Below are 15,815 nucleotides of genomic sequence, written 5' to 3'. Positions count from 1 at the left end.
AGAATTATTTTTTTCTCAAGAATAACAGAATTGTTTTAAAAATTTATGATAAAATTATAAACGGTTTTCATTATTATGGAAATAATTGGTTAACCAAACGGAAACTTGTTTTTCATATTTTCTGTATTTTGAAATTTGTGTTGTCGATCTGTCCAATATGACTTCACTTTCTGATGTTTTTTCTTTCTGATATCTTTGAATAATTTTATCAATCTAAAAGTAAATTTTATTTAGTTTACTTGATTGGAACTTATTACTAAGAGCCGTAATATATGCATAATCTAATAATACCCACCTTCTTCTCATATTCGGGGGTGTAAGGCATCGCAACTATAGTTTCTAATATTTCTTCAAATGCATCTTCATTTTGCATCATTTTTTCAAAATTGCTTTCAATATTGTCTATTACTAAATTCCATGATGGAGATGCATCAGGACCAAGAAAATTTTGTAAGATAATATACATAAAATCTTCTTCTTCATTAGAACTTAATCGGTTTATAATAATTTTAACAATTTCATTTGCAAACTCAATGTCATCAGTACAATATGTGTTTCTGAATAAATAAAATAATAAGATATTTGATATGTTTTGTGCAATCCTTATTATTTCATTTTTTTCGGTTTTATTTGCAAGTAAAACTCCGCCGCAGGGGCATGTTTCAAATATGTAACCATATATTTCGGTAGCATTAACATCAATAACGAATTGCTTCAAGCTTTCCTGTAATTCTTCATATGAATTTTTTATAGATTGATTAAATTTCAGAGAACAAGAAAGATGAAGTATAACAGTTTTTATATCATTAATCATTGCATTTTTAATTGATTTCTTTATTAATATTTGCTCAGAAATCCATTCGGTTTGCTGTTTTAAGAACGTTTCAATCATATTTCCGAAGAAGGACTTTTTAAGATGAGAAAACCCGTTGATCAACCAATATTGAACGTGATACCAAACTGCTATATCCTTTTCAAACTCAAGATAAGACAAAATTTCCAATACAACTTCCATATCAAAATTTTCATCGAAATCAGCTTTTCGCAAATAGGTAAGTACATCTATTAAAATAAAAATTCTGCTACTTGAATCAAAAACTTCATAATTTTGTTGAAGTGTTTTGGCTAAGAGTAACCAATTAGCTTTATCATATTTCACTGAGTAGGAACCAATTCCTTTCTTGTTTACAAACAGCCAATCACTCTCTTTTAAATTGAGATTTAAATCTACCTCTGCATCTACTTTTACGGAGTCATCGGTTGCATTCATTATGTAAGTAAAATGTGTATCACTAAAATTAAATTGTGTAGCTGTTGCGAAATTCAATGGTATATACCATAGATCTGAAGAATTTTTTGTCATTGAAGATTGTTTTAAAATGATTTCATTTGTTTTATAATTTCTAATTACTGTTACTTCAGGAACATCAAAATTATGAGCCCAGGTTTTAAAAAAATCTTTCATTAAAACAGAATTTTGTTTAAAAATTGTAATATTGCGTACTAAAGCGATTTCTTCCAAATGTGAAAAAAGATCATCCTCTGTAGCAGTTGAATATTGCCTAAAAATATATGAAGTTATGACTGAGTCTTTCAATAACCAATTTCTTCTTACAACAAACTATGTAAGCAAAAACTTAAGAAATAAGTTTTAGTTGACCCAAACCGAGTAATGAATGGCTTTATAGACCACCTACTTACATGTTTCGCAAAAAATTTTTTAATCCGCTTATGAAAACTTCCTTTGTTAAGCAATTCTCCCACATTGCAATGATTTGTCCAGCTAAAATAAAAAACTGTAAAACCAAATTTACTTAACCATTCAAACTTTTACCTTGGTTATAAGATGTAGGACTAAAATTTGCTAAAATTTCATCATCAGTTTCGACATAGTTTGAGATAGGATGTTTATTAGTTACATGGAATTTCAATAACCTCATGTCTAAATGCGCATAGTCCTGGGATATCCCGCATTCTGGAAAAAGCTATTAACAAAAAATTTAACACATTTTTCAATATCAAAATATTTTAAATTCAATGTGTTTCTACCTTCATTGCTAAAAAAATTCCATAATGTGACGCAAAACCTTCATTTAACCATGTTGTTGACCACCATTGTGTTGTTACTAAATTTCCAAACCATTGATGAACCAGCTCATGGGTAAATATAACTGTTCTATAATGGTCTTCAATAGTTTTACAGGTTATATCCAAAAAAGCTTTTTCTTGATTAAATATTAGAAGACCCCAATTTTCGATAGCCAAGCCTGTTGTTTTTGGAACGCCTATCATATCCATTTTTGGTAAAGGGAAAGGTATTTCAAAGAGTTCTTCTAAACTCGACATAATACGAGCTACCTCCTTTACTGTATGCCTTAATATTTCGACATTTTTCGTCTTTGCCTCATAATCAGTGTAATATAGCGAATATGTTATATTATTTCGTTCTATTGAAACATGTGAATGATTAGGGTGTAAAACAAAAGCTAGTTGATAAGATGACATTAATGGTGATTCCATAAATTTTGTTGTTCTTGTTGGAGAAGTGTCTTGGTCTGAACTAATCACAAAATTGAATGCAAATTCAAAAATTATTCATATCGTTAATTGCAATGAATTTCTTAAAACTTTGTTAAACTGGTTATAACAATATCGACTTACTTTTCTATTACATAATCGAATTCAATTGGAGTGTTGGAAATGGCACGATAATCACTAGAATAAGTTAGCTGAACAACAAATTTCGCTTTAAAAAAAGGTTCATCGAAACATGGAAATGCTGTTTTGGCATAAGTTGGTTCAAAGTATGTTAGTACTACTGGTTTGCCATAACTTGGTTCAAATTGTAAATTTGTGACTATCCTACCTTTACCAGTTGTTAAAATATCTGTATCAATAGTTGATCTAAAATTACAGAAAAATAATTCATTATTAAAAAATTAAAATTTTAACAATATAAAAATTATTTTTATTACATAACTGACTCGTCAGTAGCAACGAAATAAAGTCCTGTCTTTTTATTATTCTGCAGCAAACCTATGTATTTAATGTGAATTATATAATGGTTACTTTTTTTGAATAGATAATCGAAATTTTTCGTAAATATTATTAAAAAATTTTTTTCATTATCGACTTTATATTGAATATTTTCGATTTTAGTATGGTTATTTGAGACATTATCACTCAAATGTGTTACATGCACCTTAAAATTCATTAATCCTTTTGCACTCAACACAATGTAACGGGTTGATTCTATTACCAGAACTTTTATATTTGTATGCCCTGTAAAATTCGTTTCCTCATTATTTGTATAATTGCTACTGAAATTAAAATACAAATCATATAACAGTGGTATTGTATTGTTCGGCAGACGAAATGTTATTTGGTCGATAAAATTCTTATCAGCAGCTGTTGTTTGATTCTGATTCGTAATGTTGTGCTTAATGTTAACGTCATAATTAACGTTTTCATTATTATCACTTAAAGTAATATTATTGTCAATAGCATTCTCATTTTTGGTAATTTTGATAATTTCTTGTCCATTACTTATTGAAATTATTTGACAAATTATTAGAATTTCCAAGCAAACCAGAAGATGTTTAATTAATGAAAACATTTTCGTAACTAATAACTAGATTAATACAAACAGCTCTAGTAAAATAGATTAATCTTCGAAAATTATATTGGAGCTTAGGGTAATCATATAAGCTTATCTCTTCGAAAAATTATTTTTTTTTTGGGCGCTTTTCCTTTTTTCTTATAAAAATTATTTTTTATTCGAGCATAATTTATATAAGAGTCTATTAACATAAACCCATATACGTTAAAAAGACAATAGGTAAAGTTGATCGTTTCATTTGATTTTTTGGTTTCGTTGATTTTTTATTGTCTTTTATTAGTATGTTATTTTTATATTTGTGCTGAATTTAGATCTGTAGTTTAAATATTTGTTGAATATTATTACATAATCTTTGAAGATGTATGGCCCTAATGATATAACCGTTTGTTCGAAATTACAATTTCATCGCGTAATTTTAAGGACATTTATAAATATAGTATATAAGTCAGGGCGAAATTTCAATACAACAGCTTAAATAGTTTTCTGAGCATTTTTTTTGAAGTGTTTGGCAGGCAGGTCCAATCCTGCCTTGCTCGGCATCCTTAGCGGTTCCTAAAATTTGCCCTCCATCCTTCTATATTTTTCGGCGCCCTTTGCATATGAGATAGTTCCGAAACTTATCTTGCATATGTGGGCAATCCGGTGATGATGACAGGTACCTGGAGAACTACCTGTTCTAGGTCACATTAAATTTGAATAGGTTTCTGGCCTTTAATATAATGAACTATTTTGGAAATTTGGTGATTTTAACTCAGTTAGTTTTTAAGGTATACCTGAGATGGTCTGGTAGACGGACGGACATTCATGGCTTAATCAACTCGGAATTCGATTCTGATAAAAACCTTATATATTTATACAAATATCTCAGACAATTAATTCTGAGCACTACAAACGGTATGACAAACTTATAATACCCGAAATTAAAATAACTTAAGTTCGCAGGGGTATAACTATATATTATATTGAAATACAAGTACGGTTGAAAGTAGAATATACAAATTATAACTTTATTTCGGGAGCACAATAGAGAACAAAGAGATTGAAATCAAATTTGTGCAACGAAAAAATTAGATTAAATTCGATTAGATTGCAAAAAATTTATATTATTAAGTTTAATTATAATTTAAATAATTTTAATTTGCATATCCTGGCAAGGTCAACAAATCCAATCCCAAAAATATAAAACAATATTTTAATAAAGAAAAGACAAAAATTAAAGATTTATTTATAATTATTTTAATTATTTAACTATTTACATTTATAAAACACTTTGACAATATGCGAGTAACTACATAAATAAATGACATTAGCGCTGTCATAACTACTAACATGCTAGCGCAAACATACTTTTGTTTAACAAACTATTTAAAAAAAAAATTTTAAAATAAATACTATTTTGATTAAATACTATGCTTGTTTAATTATACAATTTAATTTAAAAAATAAAATTAATGAAATAATGAAAAATTATTTTTGATGGACTATAAAATTTTAAAATTTCAATATTTGATTGGAAGTATCCTTCGGTCCAAACATTTATGATGCGAATTTTTACTAAGCCTTATACATAAAAGCCCTGTACAACATGTACCAGAATTACACTAAAAAAAAAAGAGAAAACAATAATAATTTAATTAAATTGGAAATTAAAAAAATTTTAATAGTGAAAAAATTTTGTTATAAAATGGTACTTTTGAAAAATTTTTCAATAAATTTCGAACTCAAAAATGTTTCATAAAATAAGGCCGAAGAAAAAAAAATTACTCAATATTTGAGTGATTTTGCAAATATAACGAATGTTTTTAAACGAAAATCTCAATTTTTGTAGCTTTTTTATGAGTGGAGTTTGACATTTTATTGATTTGACAATTTTTATTTCCTGTTACTAGTTGAGTTGCCTGATTTGTCTAAATTATTTTCAAACTTTTCCAAATATATTGTGTTTTATATCACAATTTTTATTTGTTAAATTTATTTTTTAAAATTGAAATTAATTAATAAATATATATGTAGATCTAAAAAATATTTAATTTAAAAAAATGAGCAATTTATTTTAAGATTATTGGCAAATTATAAAAAATGAATTTAGTGTGAACACATTATATGACTTAATTTATGTCTAATAATTCAATGTTTAATGAACATTTTTTATATTTCAATTTAAAATACAATACTGTAAAATAGGTGTCCTTATAGTTCCATCCGAAACTCCTCACACATTACAATTTTTTCTTCAAACATATAGTAACTATATTAGAAATTTAACGTTGCCAAATTTTTTTCATAATAACAGGCAAATTTTTTAAACATAATATAATCCATGTATTAATCAGAATCAAGAAGAAGTCCTGTAATATTGTGGGTATCTCACATAAATACATAGATATTCACTATAAAAGGAGTGGTGGTGCATAGATTTCAAAGCTAGATATATTATATTTCGATGTTGGATTAAAATTGCTGAGAAAATAATAAATTTGTATGTACATTTAATAACAAAACAAAGCGCTTGAAACGCAAAATATTTTATTGCCAAAAATATTTTGCCTTTCTGTCAAATGTGAAAAGTGAGCACTAGGATGTGACATAAATTTTTTCTTTATAAATGTATAAAAAAAATTGATGTGCGTATATTTCTTTATAAAGGGTCACAATAAGGTTATAATTTATAAATTTATTAATTCACTTGTATAATGGCAATAATTGTTGTGATTATTTCAATCATCAGAAATTATTGTAAATGAATCTAGCTAGTTTGTTTTTATAATTTTACCGTCTACTGTATTGTATGTGATCAATTTATGTTCCACATAATTCACGTGTTATATATTTTTTGTTTTGTATACACATATTACTATTGCGCATTATAAATATAAAACATATTATTTATTATGTTGATAACTAAATTTATAAATAGTTAAATATTTTCATTTTTGAAAAATTTAACAAAATAAGGAATAGTTTTGCCCATAATGAAGATTTTATATTTAAACTAAATTTATTTGTTATTAATTTGTATTTACACTTTAAACAAATTAAATAGAAAGTATGTAGTAATACTTACAACGTCACCAGCACTATGACAACTTTGTGTTGTTGATGAACAAATAATTATTAAAATGTAGAAAATCACTGCCACTATTTTCATCTTTCTTTAATAATTTATTAAATTAAACAATAATTTTACAGAAACAAAAAAATTCTTATAAATTTCTTAAAATATTAAATAAAATATAATGAACTCAATTTAACTTTTCAGGAAAAATTTAGTTTAAGACAAAAAAAATGATTTTGCAAAAAAAAAAATTTACAAATTAATTTTAGAAAAAAAAACGACGAGTATTTGCAAAAAAATGCTTGCTAATTATTTTACGATTGATTGCATATTAATTCACTGATTTGTATGAAACTACTTCAATCTAATAGTAATCTCGTTTGATTCAGAATAAAATATTATCAATAAAATGAATTAAAAATGTTTTAATATGATCGAGTAAGAACAGAAAAAAAACGACACGAAAAGAAAAAAAAAATAACTATCATAACACTGTAAAGGGGCAATCCTATACATAAATATGAGCAGAAGTGAGCAAATTTTTTGAACAATTTAGAGAGATCAAGATCTTAGAACCATTTGGTGCTGAAATATCGTCAATTATTTACATATTGTAACAAATACAAAAGAATTTCGACTTTTAAATTGAATTTGAATTTTAGAATTATTAATCAAATCTAACTAGAACAAAAATATGTAATCTAACTAAAATAATCATAATTCGAAAAATTTATAATTTCAATAATAAAAAAATTAATAATAAAGTGCACACAGTTTAAATTTCATTTTAATAAATACAACTTTTGCCCGATGATTGTCCAATTATTTTACTCTTTCATTGATTGACATTTTTCAGATAGTCATGTCTAGCGTATGCAATTAATAAAGCATACTCATGAATTTTTTAATATTTTAATGCCTTTACAATACGTAATATATATGTTAAAATGTATGTACATACATATATATGTAGATATATGCACATTAATTATAAAATAAAGTGATGATGCAATTTGCGTAATTTTTATGCTATATAAAATATTTAAAATAATTTAAAAATAATTCAAAAGATTAAAATTCCAAATCAATATTGGTAGGCATGTTATACATATGCATTCAAAGAGAACTTGAAATTTTTAATTCTAAAACAAGTTTTTTTTAAAGAATTGTTATTTTTACCAATTATTTACTGTATGCAAAGGTATTATCATTAAAGCTTCTGTGAAACCCGCAATTATTTAGAACAAAATTGTTCACGTAGCAAATATTTAGTTACATATTTTTAAAGCACCTTTTGAGAAATATTGTGATGTTTAGAACAAGCTCTTTAAATATTTGCATGTCGCCTTTCTTAAAATTATTCAGAATGACTATTATTAAAAATTGCCTATTCGATACTCTTTACATACATCTAAATTTGTGTCCTAGCAGCCTACTCCTTCATTTTTCCAACGGATACCTTAACAGAGGAATGGGAATCGGATTCTTATCCAAAAATTATACTGTCACGTTTTACTTATTTCTTTAATTTAATCAAAAAATAATATTGAAACAGCTGTTAAAATTGGAAACTTTTCTCTTATGAAAAAATACTCTTAAACACACTTTGGACCGCTTTGTATCCTTTTACACTTTGTATTCAATTTTAAAAGTATTTTGTAAGTATTTAATGTTCCATATTGTTTTTATTTTGAAAACTTTCAAAGCTCTTATAAGATTAACCGTTTTCAGAAGCTCTAATTCAACGAAAGCAAAAGCTTTTATCGAAACATGCATACAATTTCAGACCAGGCTACTGGTTTTTGACCAGGAAAATTTAAAAAAAAATTTTTGATTAAGGAAATTATTAAGTTTTCGTACGGCAATTTAAGTACAACAATGTTTCAATAACATTTTTGTTATAAAAGCTTTCATATTTTTGAATTTTTAAGCTTTTTTATAACAGCGATTGTTGCCGAACAGTTTAAAAAAATATGTGATATATTGTAGTAATATGTCTAATATAGAACTGATGCAATGATGAAAATTCTAGGTTCCTTATAATTTATTTTGCTGTACGAAATTAGTGACGGAGTTGATCGCAAAATCTACAGTTAATAGAGCTATTGGATTGGGTACTTACAAATATTATTAATTTGCAATTCCTTCATTTTATTTTTGTAAAATAAATGATTGGATTTAGTGACTCAATGGTATTGTCCCCCACATTACGTGATATGAGGAGGTTAGACAAAGAAAAAGTGATTTTTTAGTATTTAATTATTTTTTCCTTTTTTGAAAAAATAAAACAATAATGACATTTTAAGTCACGTTTAATAAAATAAGAAGGGAATAAATAAAATTCAATAAATTTTTGGCTTCAAAGTACACCTAAGTATGTGAAAATTTACATTTTAATTTTACCTGTATGTCACAAAACTTTTGAAGAGAAATTATTGAAATTTCAGTTAAGGTTAAGCAATATTATGTATGTACGGATATTTTGTGTAAATTTAAGTATATAATTTTTGTTTGCTTAGCTCCTCTACTACAGCAAATTGTTGTAAAGCTGGTAGTATTAATAAAAAAATTAGTATGACGATATTCTTGATTTCTAGCATAACATTGAAGATTTGTTTTTAAAAACTACTGAATTTTTTTTGATCTATGTTATTGCGTTCATAAAATTAGAATAACGCAAAAACAATTGAAGCTTATCTAATCTTTTTATGGGCAGGCATTTTATAGCGTCTTCATTTTACTATCTTCACTTTCATGTACCAAGGTTTCATGTGTATGTGTTCATGTCCTATGACCTATACCAATAGACAATAAGTATCAATTAGAAATAACTGAAAGCTGTAACCTTGAAGGTAAAATTGGAAATACTTATTGTTTATTAAATTGTGTCAATGTCCATGTTAAATATTACACGTTATCTTATCTGCTTCTTCAGATTCTTGACATAAAAACAACGAAGTGAAATTAAATTTAGTAATAGCATTATTTCTGTGACCTCAATTGCAATATACGCAAATTAAAAACTGCGACTACCTGCTAAACATTTTTGTAAACTGTGCTATATAAGACAAGTGGCAGAACACTTTCTATGTCGAATTTTTGGAGTCGCAAGTGGTTTATTAATACTACTCATGTACTACCAAGATAACACAGTTCTAATAAGTGCAACTAACTGGTCAGTGGTCTAATCTAATTAATATACTCATAACATACCGTTTCTATTAATAAATATTGAAAAATTTATGTGATCTCGTTCGTTGTATTTTACTTTTTATTTAATATAAATTACTTAAGTTCTCATATTTATAAAACAATAACAATACAAATTAAAAGAAAAAAAATTTATAATAATTTTATACAATTTCATTTTTAGATTTAATTCTGTCCAAACACATTATTTAACAACTCTTCTAGTGTTACACTTGGTCGGTCAGCAGCACTGACATGTGGCGGTAAAAATATTGGAGGACGATAAGTTTCATTTTTATCTTCACCAACACATTTCCATAAATAGCTCATACAAGAATTTGAACAGCACTCCCAATGATTTTGGCACTAAAGAGTTTAATATAACATTTAATTTTTTATTAGATCCAAATATTGCCATTGTCTTTGATACAGGATTGCGTTAAAATTTGGTTTACTTACATATTGTCCTTTTGCAGTACACTCTCTTCCACCAACTGATTTACTTTCAACAATTAGGCAGCATATTGCAACAAGCACAATTATTTTCATTAAAATTTTCATTTTAAAACTTTTCTTATTTATAATTATAATTTTAAATTGTTAAACGCCTAATTTTAAACGCCTATCCAAATATGATGGTGTAAAATTTTAAATTAACCATTTTTTATTCCAAATTTTCCCTTAAATACAATTTTTTTCTGCTATGTTTGATTTGATAAAAAAAAAGTACAAAAACAAAAAATGTTTTTTTTTTGCTACTGATAACTCGAAGAGCGAATGACGACTTGCATTTAGTATGAAACAGAAGCTACACACTCACACACACACTTCATAATTTTAAAATAAAGAAAATGAAAAATTGTTTTTATCAATTTTTTGCAAGGTAATTTTCATAAAAGCCATTAAAAAATATTGTTAAAAATAATCGCTAAAGTACTCTAGTGTTCACGCAGTTATAGGAATTTCGATTAGTAATCACGAAATACTATTCTTATTCTAAATTTTATGAATATTTCTTAAGGTTTTAAATAAGAAGATTCCGAGAATTTGATTGATATTTTAGAAATTGGTGCAAATTAAATATCTCGTAACAAAAGAAGTGGCATAAATTAGTTCTGATTCGGTTAAAAAAAAAAAAATCTTCTCCAGTTACAAATAAGGTAATTGTGAAAAAAACAAGTTCCAAATTTTAATTAAATTAAGACGTTTTTTTTTCTTCAAATTCTTACTTACGTCAATGACATTGCACGAATCTGCAAAAGCCTTGAAGTTGTAAAAGTTTTAAATTGGTAATTTCTATACAAAGATAATTTTGTTTTTAATTAAAATGAGAGAATTTTGTAGCTCTTAAGAGAGAATTACACAATAGCTTTTTCTTTCATTAGTACTAGTATGGATTAGAAATTATTTGATAGCGCCTAATATTTTAGTTATAGTTATGTAAAATGCAATTTGTACCCACAGAATGATTAGTCATTTTTAATTTGATGCAAAATATTCGTAATCATAAATCTAGATTTTAAACTTTCGAATATATGTACATCCTAATACATATATATTACGAGCTTCAAATGTATGATGTACACGTTTAATTAATTGATCTCGCGAACACTACATTTTTTTTACAATTTATTTAGAAAATTAGGTTACAGACGTGCGTGCTTTTATTTATTTAATCAATTGAATAATAATGAATCATTAGAATAATTTTGCGCAGACACAGTGTCTATTGTTTACATGTATGAAGGTACACATGTCCATATTACGTAATGTTTTTGTATATTTTCAGATATGTTATTTTGTGTAAAATAAAACAGCAGGTGATCATAAAGATAACATTGAATATTTTTTGCAAAAAAAAAAAAAGGAAAAAAAAATGTGATAACGTTATGAATCACGTGGGTAACTATGTAATTGAAATAAAATTTTCATCTAAGTTTTTATACAAAAGGGCATTGATTGTAGGATTTTATAAAAAAGTATAAATAAGTTCATTAGAGAATAATTAGAGGCTCAATAAACTGCAACTATATCTAAAATTCCTGCCAAAATTTTATGCTATTTTTCAGTTCAAGTATTAAATTCCACAAGTAAAACTTGTTTCAATTATCTCCAAACTGACCAAGCCAACTAAAAATTTAACACAAAAGTAATTACCATCAATAATTAAGAAATAAATGGACAAATTTCATGCTTACATATTCCTGATATCTCTCATCTCTTTCTCTCTGATACCACATCTCTTAGCATTAGTCGTTTTTCTTTGAAGAAGTAAGCAAAAGATAGCTACAAAAACCAGAATATTTGACAAAATGTTCATATTAGTTGTCTAACTTTTCTTCTGTTCTTTGATTGAATTAACTTCATTTTTTTTCTTGGAAAGTTTGTTCCAATACAGTGAATTGATGTCTGGAATTTAAGGCTTTCGAAAAAAAATATTTATTTTAAATACTTATTTTTGGCTTGAAGTTTATTTATTGATAAACAGACACACATAAATAAAACCAAAAGCAGCTCATTAAATAAAAATGTTGTTAATCAGTTTGTTTTATTTTTCAATGCCACAGATTAAAAAAATCCTGATAATTAACTAATTTATTTAAACGAAAACGGGTACTGTTATTATGGGCATCGTACGAAAAATGTTGCAAGCATATTAGAAAAAACTTCAATCGTGTGTTGTGTCGATTATTCCCGGAAAAATATTTGGTAAATCTACATTTGAAAAATCTTAAAAATACTTTGGCTCTATGAAAATTGCAATTCTTTTTATATTTCCATATTGTTTAATATTTATATGCTTATATAAGTAAAAGTTCCCTTCCTGTGTCACTTTGTGACACAATTTGGGTTGACATAAGCTCTTTTGAAACATCCCGTTTGTTAGCGACCTACCAACTCGCATTCACACAATAACTTCTCCACCATTTCGTATTCTTCCAAGCAGCGATAGCAGCTCCCGCTCTCCGCCTTGTCCATTCTCTTCAGGGGCACCATTGAGAGACAGTGTCTAGCAAACACACCCGCTAGCATTCTGAACAAATTTGGCCTACTTCTAGCCCCTCGGTCTCAAGGGAAATATTCATTTTTTTATAAGGAAGGGAGAAAAGTCCGGGCAATTTTCCCAATAGCCGACTCTGACTCGCCCATTCCAGTATTTAGAGCCCAGGGTTGACACACACTTGAGTCTATATCATTATTCTTAGCGTTACAAACGGTAAGGCAAATTTAGTATAGCCTTCGAACATACGTTTGTACGGGTATAAAGAAAAGCAAAATGGGGAAGACTGAACTCTTAATAATTTTGTATATTTCAATCTGTTTTATTTACGAGTTATTTCTCGTATTTGAAAACTTTTGAGTTATTTTCCTTTTTTTGAATCTCCCTTGTGCTCTAAATTTTTAAGTGTGCTGAACATATCCTTAAGCGCTTTTCTAATTATTAAATATTTCGTTTCTATTACCCTAGTCGTATGCAACAAAATTGGTAAAATTATGTACATAAAAACTTGTTGCATACATCCAGGGGAAGTATAAAATTCGGTCTTGGAAAAAAATTTACATCTTCCAGTCTCCATGATAATACTTGTACGAATGTAAATTAAATAGATTTATATTTATATATAAAATCATTACAATTCTCAACATCACAGATTAATAAAAATCTTAGATTTTAATAATTTGAGTTTTATAAATGAAGTGTGCTTTTCAATATACCTATAGAAGCTAGAAGCTCATTTATTTTTATTTCGGAAGATTTTATAGAAATTTTTGATACTAGTGGCTGAAAGCATTTTTATAAGAAGTATAAGTATTTTTTAAGACATTTAAAGCACAATATATACGAGTCTTTGAAATTTCAATAATAGACAATTTTTTTATTCAATTTTCAAACGATTTCTCTATTTTATATTGCTCGGAAACCATTGCAATTGTTAACAAAATCAAGTTGATTTTATTGGAAAGATTTTTTCGTTTTTTTAGAAAAATAAATTTTACAATATCCAAAATTGAAGCACAATAACCTTAGCACATCAATAAAATCGTAAAACTACAATAAGCATACACAAAGATTGGAAAACAAGCTCGTTTGAATTGTTAAACTACAAAGCGAAGATATACTCCAGCAAAATCCAGAAGTGAAACTAAAATTAAATTCGCAATTTTTATCTAAAAAATATTTACTAAGAAAATAATGAAACAATAATTTTTAATGTTCAAAATTTTTAATTAATTAATTAATTTGATTACAATTACATTGGTCGAATTTTTATTTAGAGTCATCGCCAACACATGAATGAGTGAAAGACAAGCAGAAATTAGAACAACAGTCTGAGTCACTCTCACACTAAAAATAAACAAATTTAAAGAATTTTCAATACTGAATGTAAAAAAAAATTGTTAATTAGTGCAAATAATGTTATCTAGATATTTAGAATTCCTTACTGTACTGCCACGTTCAAGGCAACTGTCACTTGCATTGACTCCTGCAAATACAAATAAGATAGCAGCAATTACACCGAAAAATAAGTTGAAAAACTTCATTTTGAATTAATTTCAGACACAACGAATCGCTTCAAATTTAATAATCTTACAAAACTCTGGAAATTTTTTTCTTCATTTTATATACACTAGTTAATTATATTAGAATTCTTAAAAAGGAATTGCCAAATTAGAAAGAATTCTTTAAAAATAAAATTATTAAATTTATTCGACTGAGTTTACAAAAAAAAATTTTCATAGTAATTGTTTCAACATTTTCCAAGTAATTGCTCCAAATTAATAACTTCATTATTGTTTAAATGTAAGTCTACCTCGCACATTCTTGTAGTACGTCAAAGAATATTTGGTAATGCCGAACTCTGACAGATACTCGTAAGAGATAATTTGGAACATACCGAAATGACAATATTGTACTCAATTTTGTAAGTTTAATGAATGTGCTCATATCGCGTGCGTTTAACTTTGAACGCTAAGTTGTGTTTCAATTACATTATAGAGAATCAGGTTAAAATCAACGCATAAAGAGTGATAAAAGTAATTAAATTAGTACGCCGAGAATATGCAAATTTAATTTTTCATGTCCAAAAAAAACATTTGTCATAAACAAACGCTCAATATTGTTTTTGCTTTACAAATTTATTTATAATCCTATAAGCTAATTCTATCTAAGCTAATTATAATTCAATAAAAATTCTCTTATCCAAAATCCAAATCTTATCCAAAAATTTCCTTTATTAGTTCATCTAATGTTTTCGTTTCCGTATTCATATTAGGGGAATCCAAGTCTTGAGCATCTAATGTTGGAACACCATTAAGATTTGGTTGTCTCTTGTGTGCACATTTATTAATATATGTGAAACAGTTATGAGAACAGCAATCCCATTGATATTGGCACTATAAAGATTTATGAGGTTATAATTTACGCGAAGTCTTAATTTAAACTAAAAATATTTCGAAACTTACATAGCTACCATATGGTACGCATTCTTTCTTAGTTGTGGGTTTACTTTCAGCAATTACATATAGAGTAATAGCAACCAAAGCGAATAGCAGGAATCGTAGTTTCATGGTTTTAATAATTAATTAATTTCTAATTGCTTTTTCAACTAAGACAGTTTCTTACTTCAATGTAGAACTAAAGTTGAATGGGCTTATATATATACTATAAAAATATCCAAGAACATGATTTTTGAATCTTGAAGACTTTTATATGTATTTTAGCATTTGTAATCTAATACAGATCAATTGTTTCGGGAAATTTGGAAATTAAATAAAATTGACGACAACTCGGATTATGATAATGTTTGAGGAAGACCTGATTGTACGAATTAAATTTCGAATTTTTGTTAATTAAATTTGAAAATAGATTTTCCCATGTTTATTCTATGACAACATTTTCGTTGGGTCACTTCAAAACTTTCAAACTATCAAGACAATATAAAGACAAAA

The 15,815-nt window shown here is 26.7% G+C and overlaps 1 protein-coding gene and 1 long non-coding RNA gene across 2 annotated transcripts; both read right to left on the bottom strand.

Annotated features, from left to right (window-relative positions):
* Window positions 1-54: 54 nt before the first annotated feature.
* Window positions 55-3,616, bottom strand: LOC129611944 (aminopeptidase N-like). The gene is made up of 8 exons (XM_055525369.1): window positions 3,184-3,616; window positions 2,976-3,036; window positions 2,662-2,904; window positions 2,050-2,560; window positions 1,835-1,985; window positions 927-1,458; window positions 296-557; window positions 55-213 (listed from the first exon to the last, which is right to left on the bottom strand). The coding sequence occupies exons 1-8, from the start codon at window positions 3,614-3,616 to the stop codon at window positions 55-57; spliced, it is 2,352 nt and encodes a 783-aa protein (XP_055381344.1).
* Window positions 3,617-14,056: 10,440 nt separating this feature from the next.
* Window positions 14,057-14,450, bottom strand: LOC129611726 (uncharacterized). Its single transcript, XR_008697183.1, has 2 exons — window positions 14,310-14,450; window positions 14,057-14,211 (listed from the first exon to the last, which is right to left on the bottom strand). It is a non-coding gene; the product is annotated as an uncharacterized LOC129611726 (long non-coding RNA).
* Window positions 14,451-15,815: the final 1,365 nt, after the last annotated feature.

Source organism: Condylostylus longicornis, unplaced genomic scaffold, assembly GCF_029603195.1.
Source record: "Condylostylus longicornis isolate FDR11 unplaced genomic scaffold, ASM2960319v2 ptg000055l, whole genome shotgun sequence".
Lineage (NCBI taxonomy): Eukaryota > Metazoa > Arthropoda > Insecta > Diptera > Dolichopodidae > Condylostylus > Condylostylus longicornis.
The sequence above is the reverse complement of the archived record's forward strand: the minus strand, read 5'-3'. Positions and strand labels throughout refer to the sequence as shown.

Excerpts from the sequence above, each read along its gene's own strand:
- LOC129611944 (XM_055525369.1), bottom strand. The coding sequence starts at position 3,616 with ATGTTTTCATTAATTAAACATCTTCTGGTTTGCTTGGAAATTCTAATA. Across the intron at positions 2,905-2,975 it reads GCTACTGACGAGTCAGTTAT|ATCAACTATTGATACAGATA; the intron begins GTAATAAAAATA and ends CTGTAATTTTAG. Across the intron at positions 214-295 it reads CCCCCGAATATGAGAAGAAG|ATTGATAAAATTATTCAAAG; the intron begins GTGGGTATTATT and ends ATTTACTTTTAG.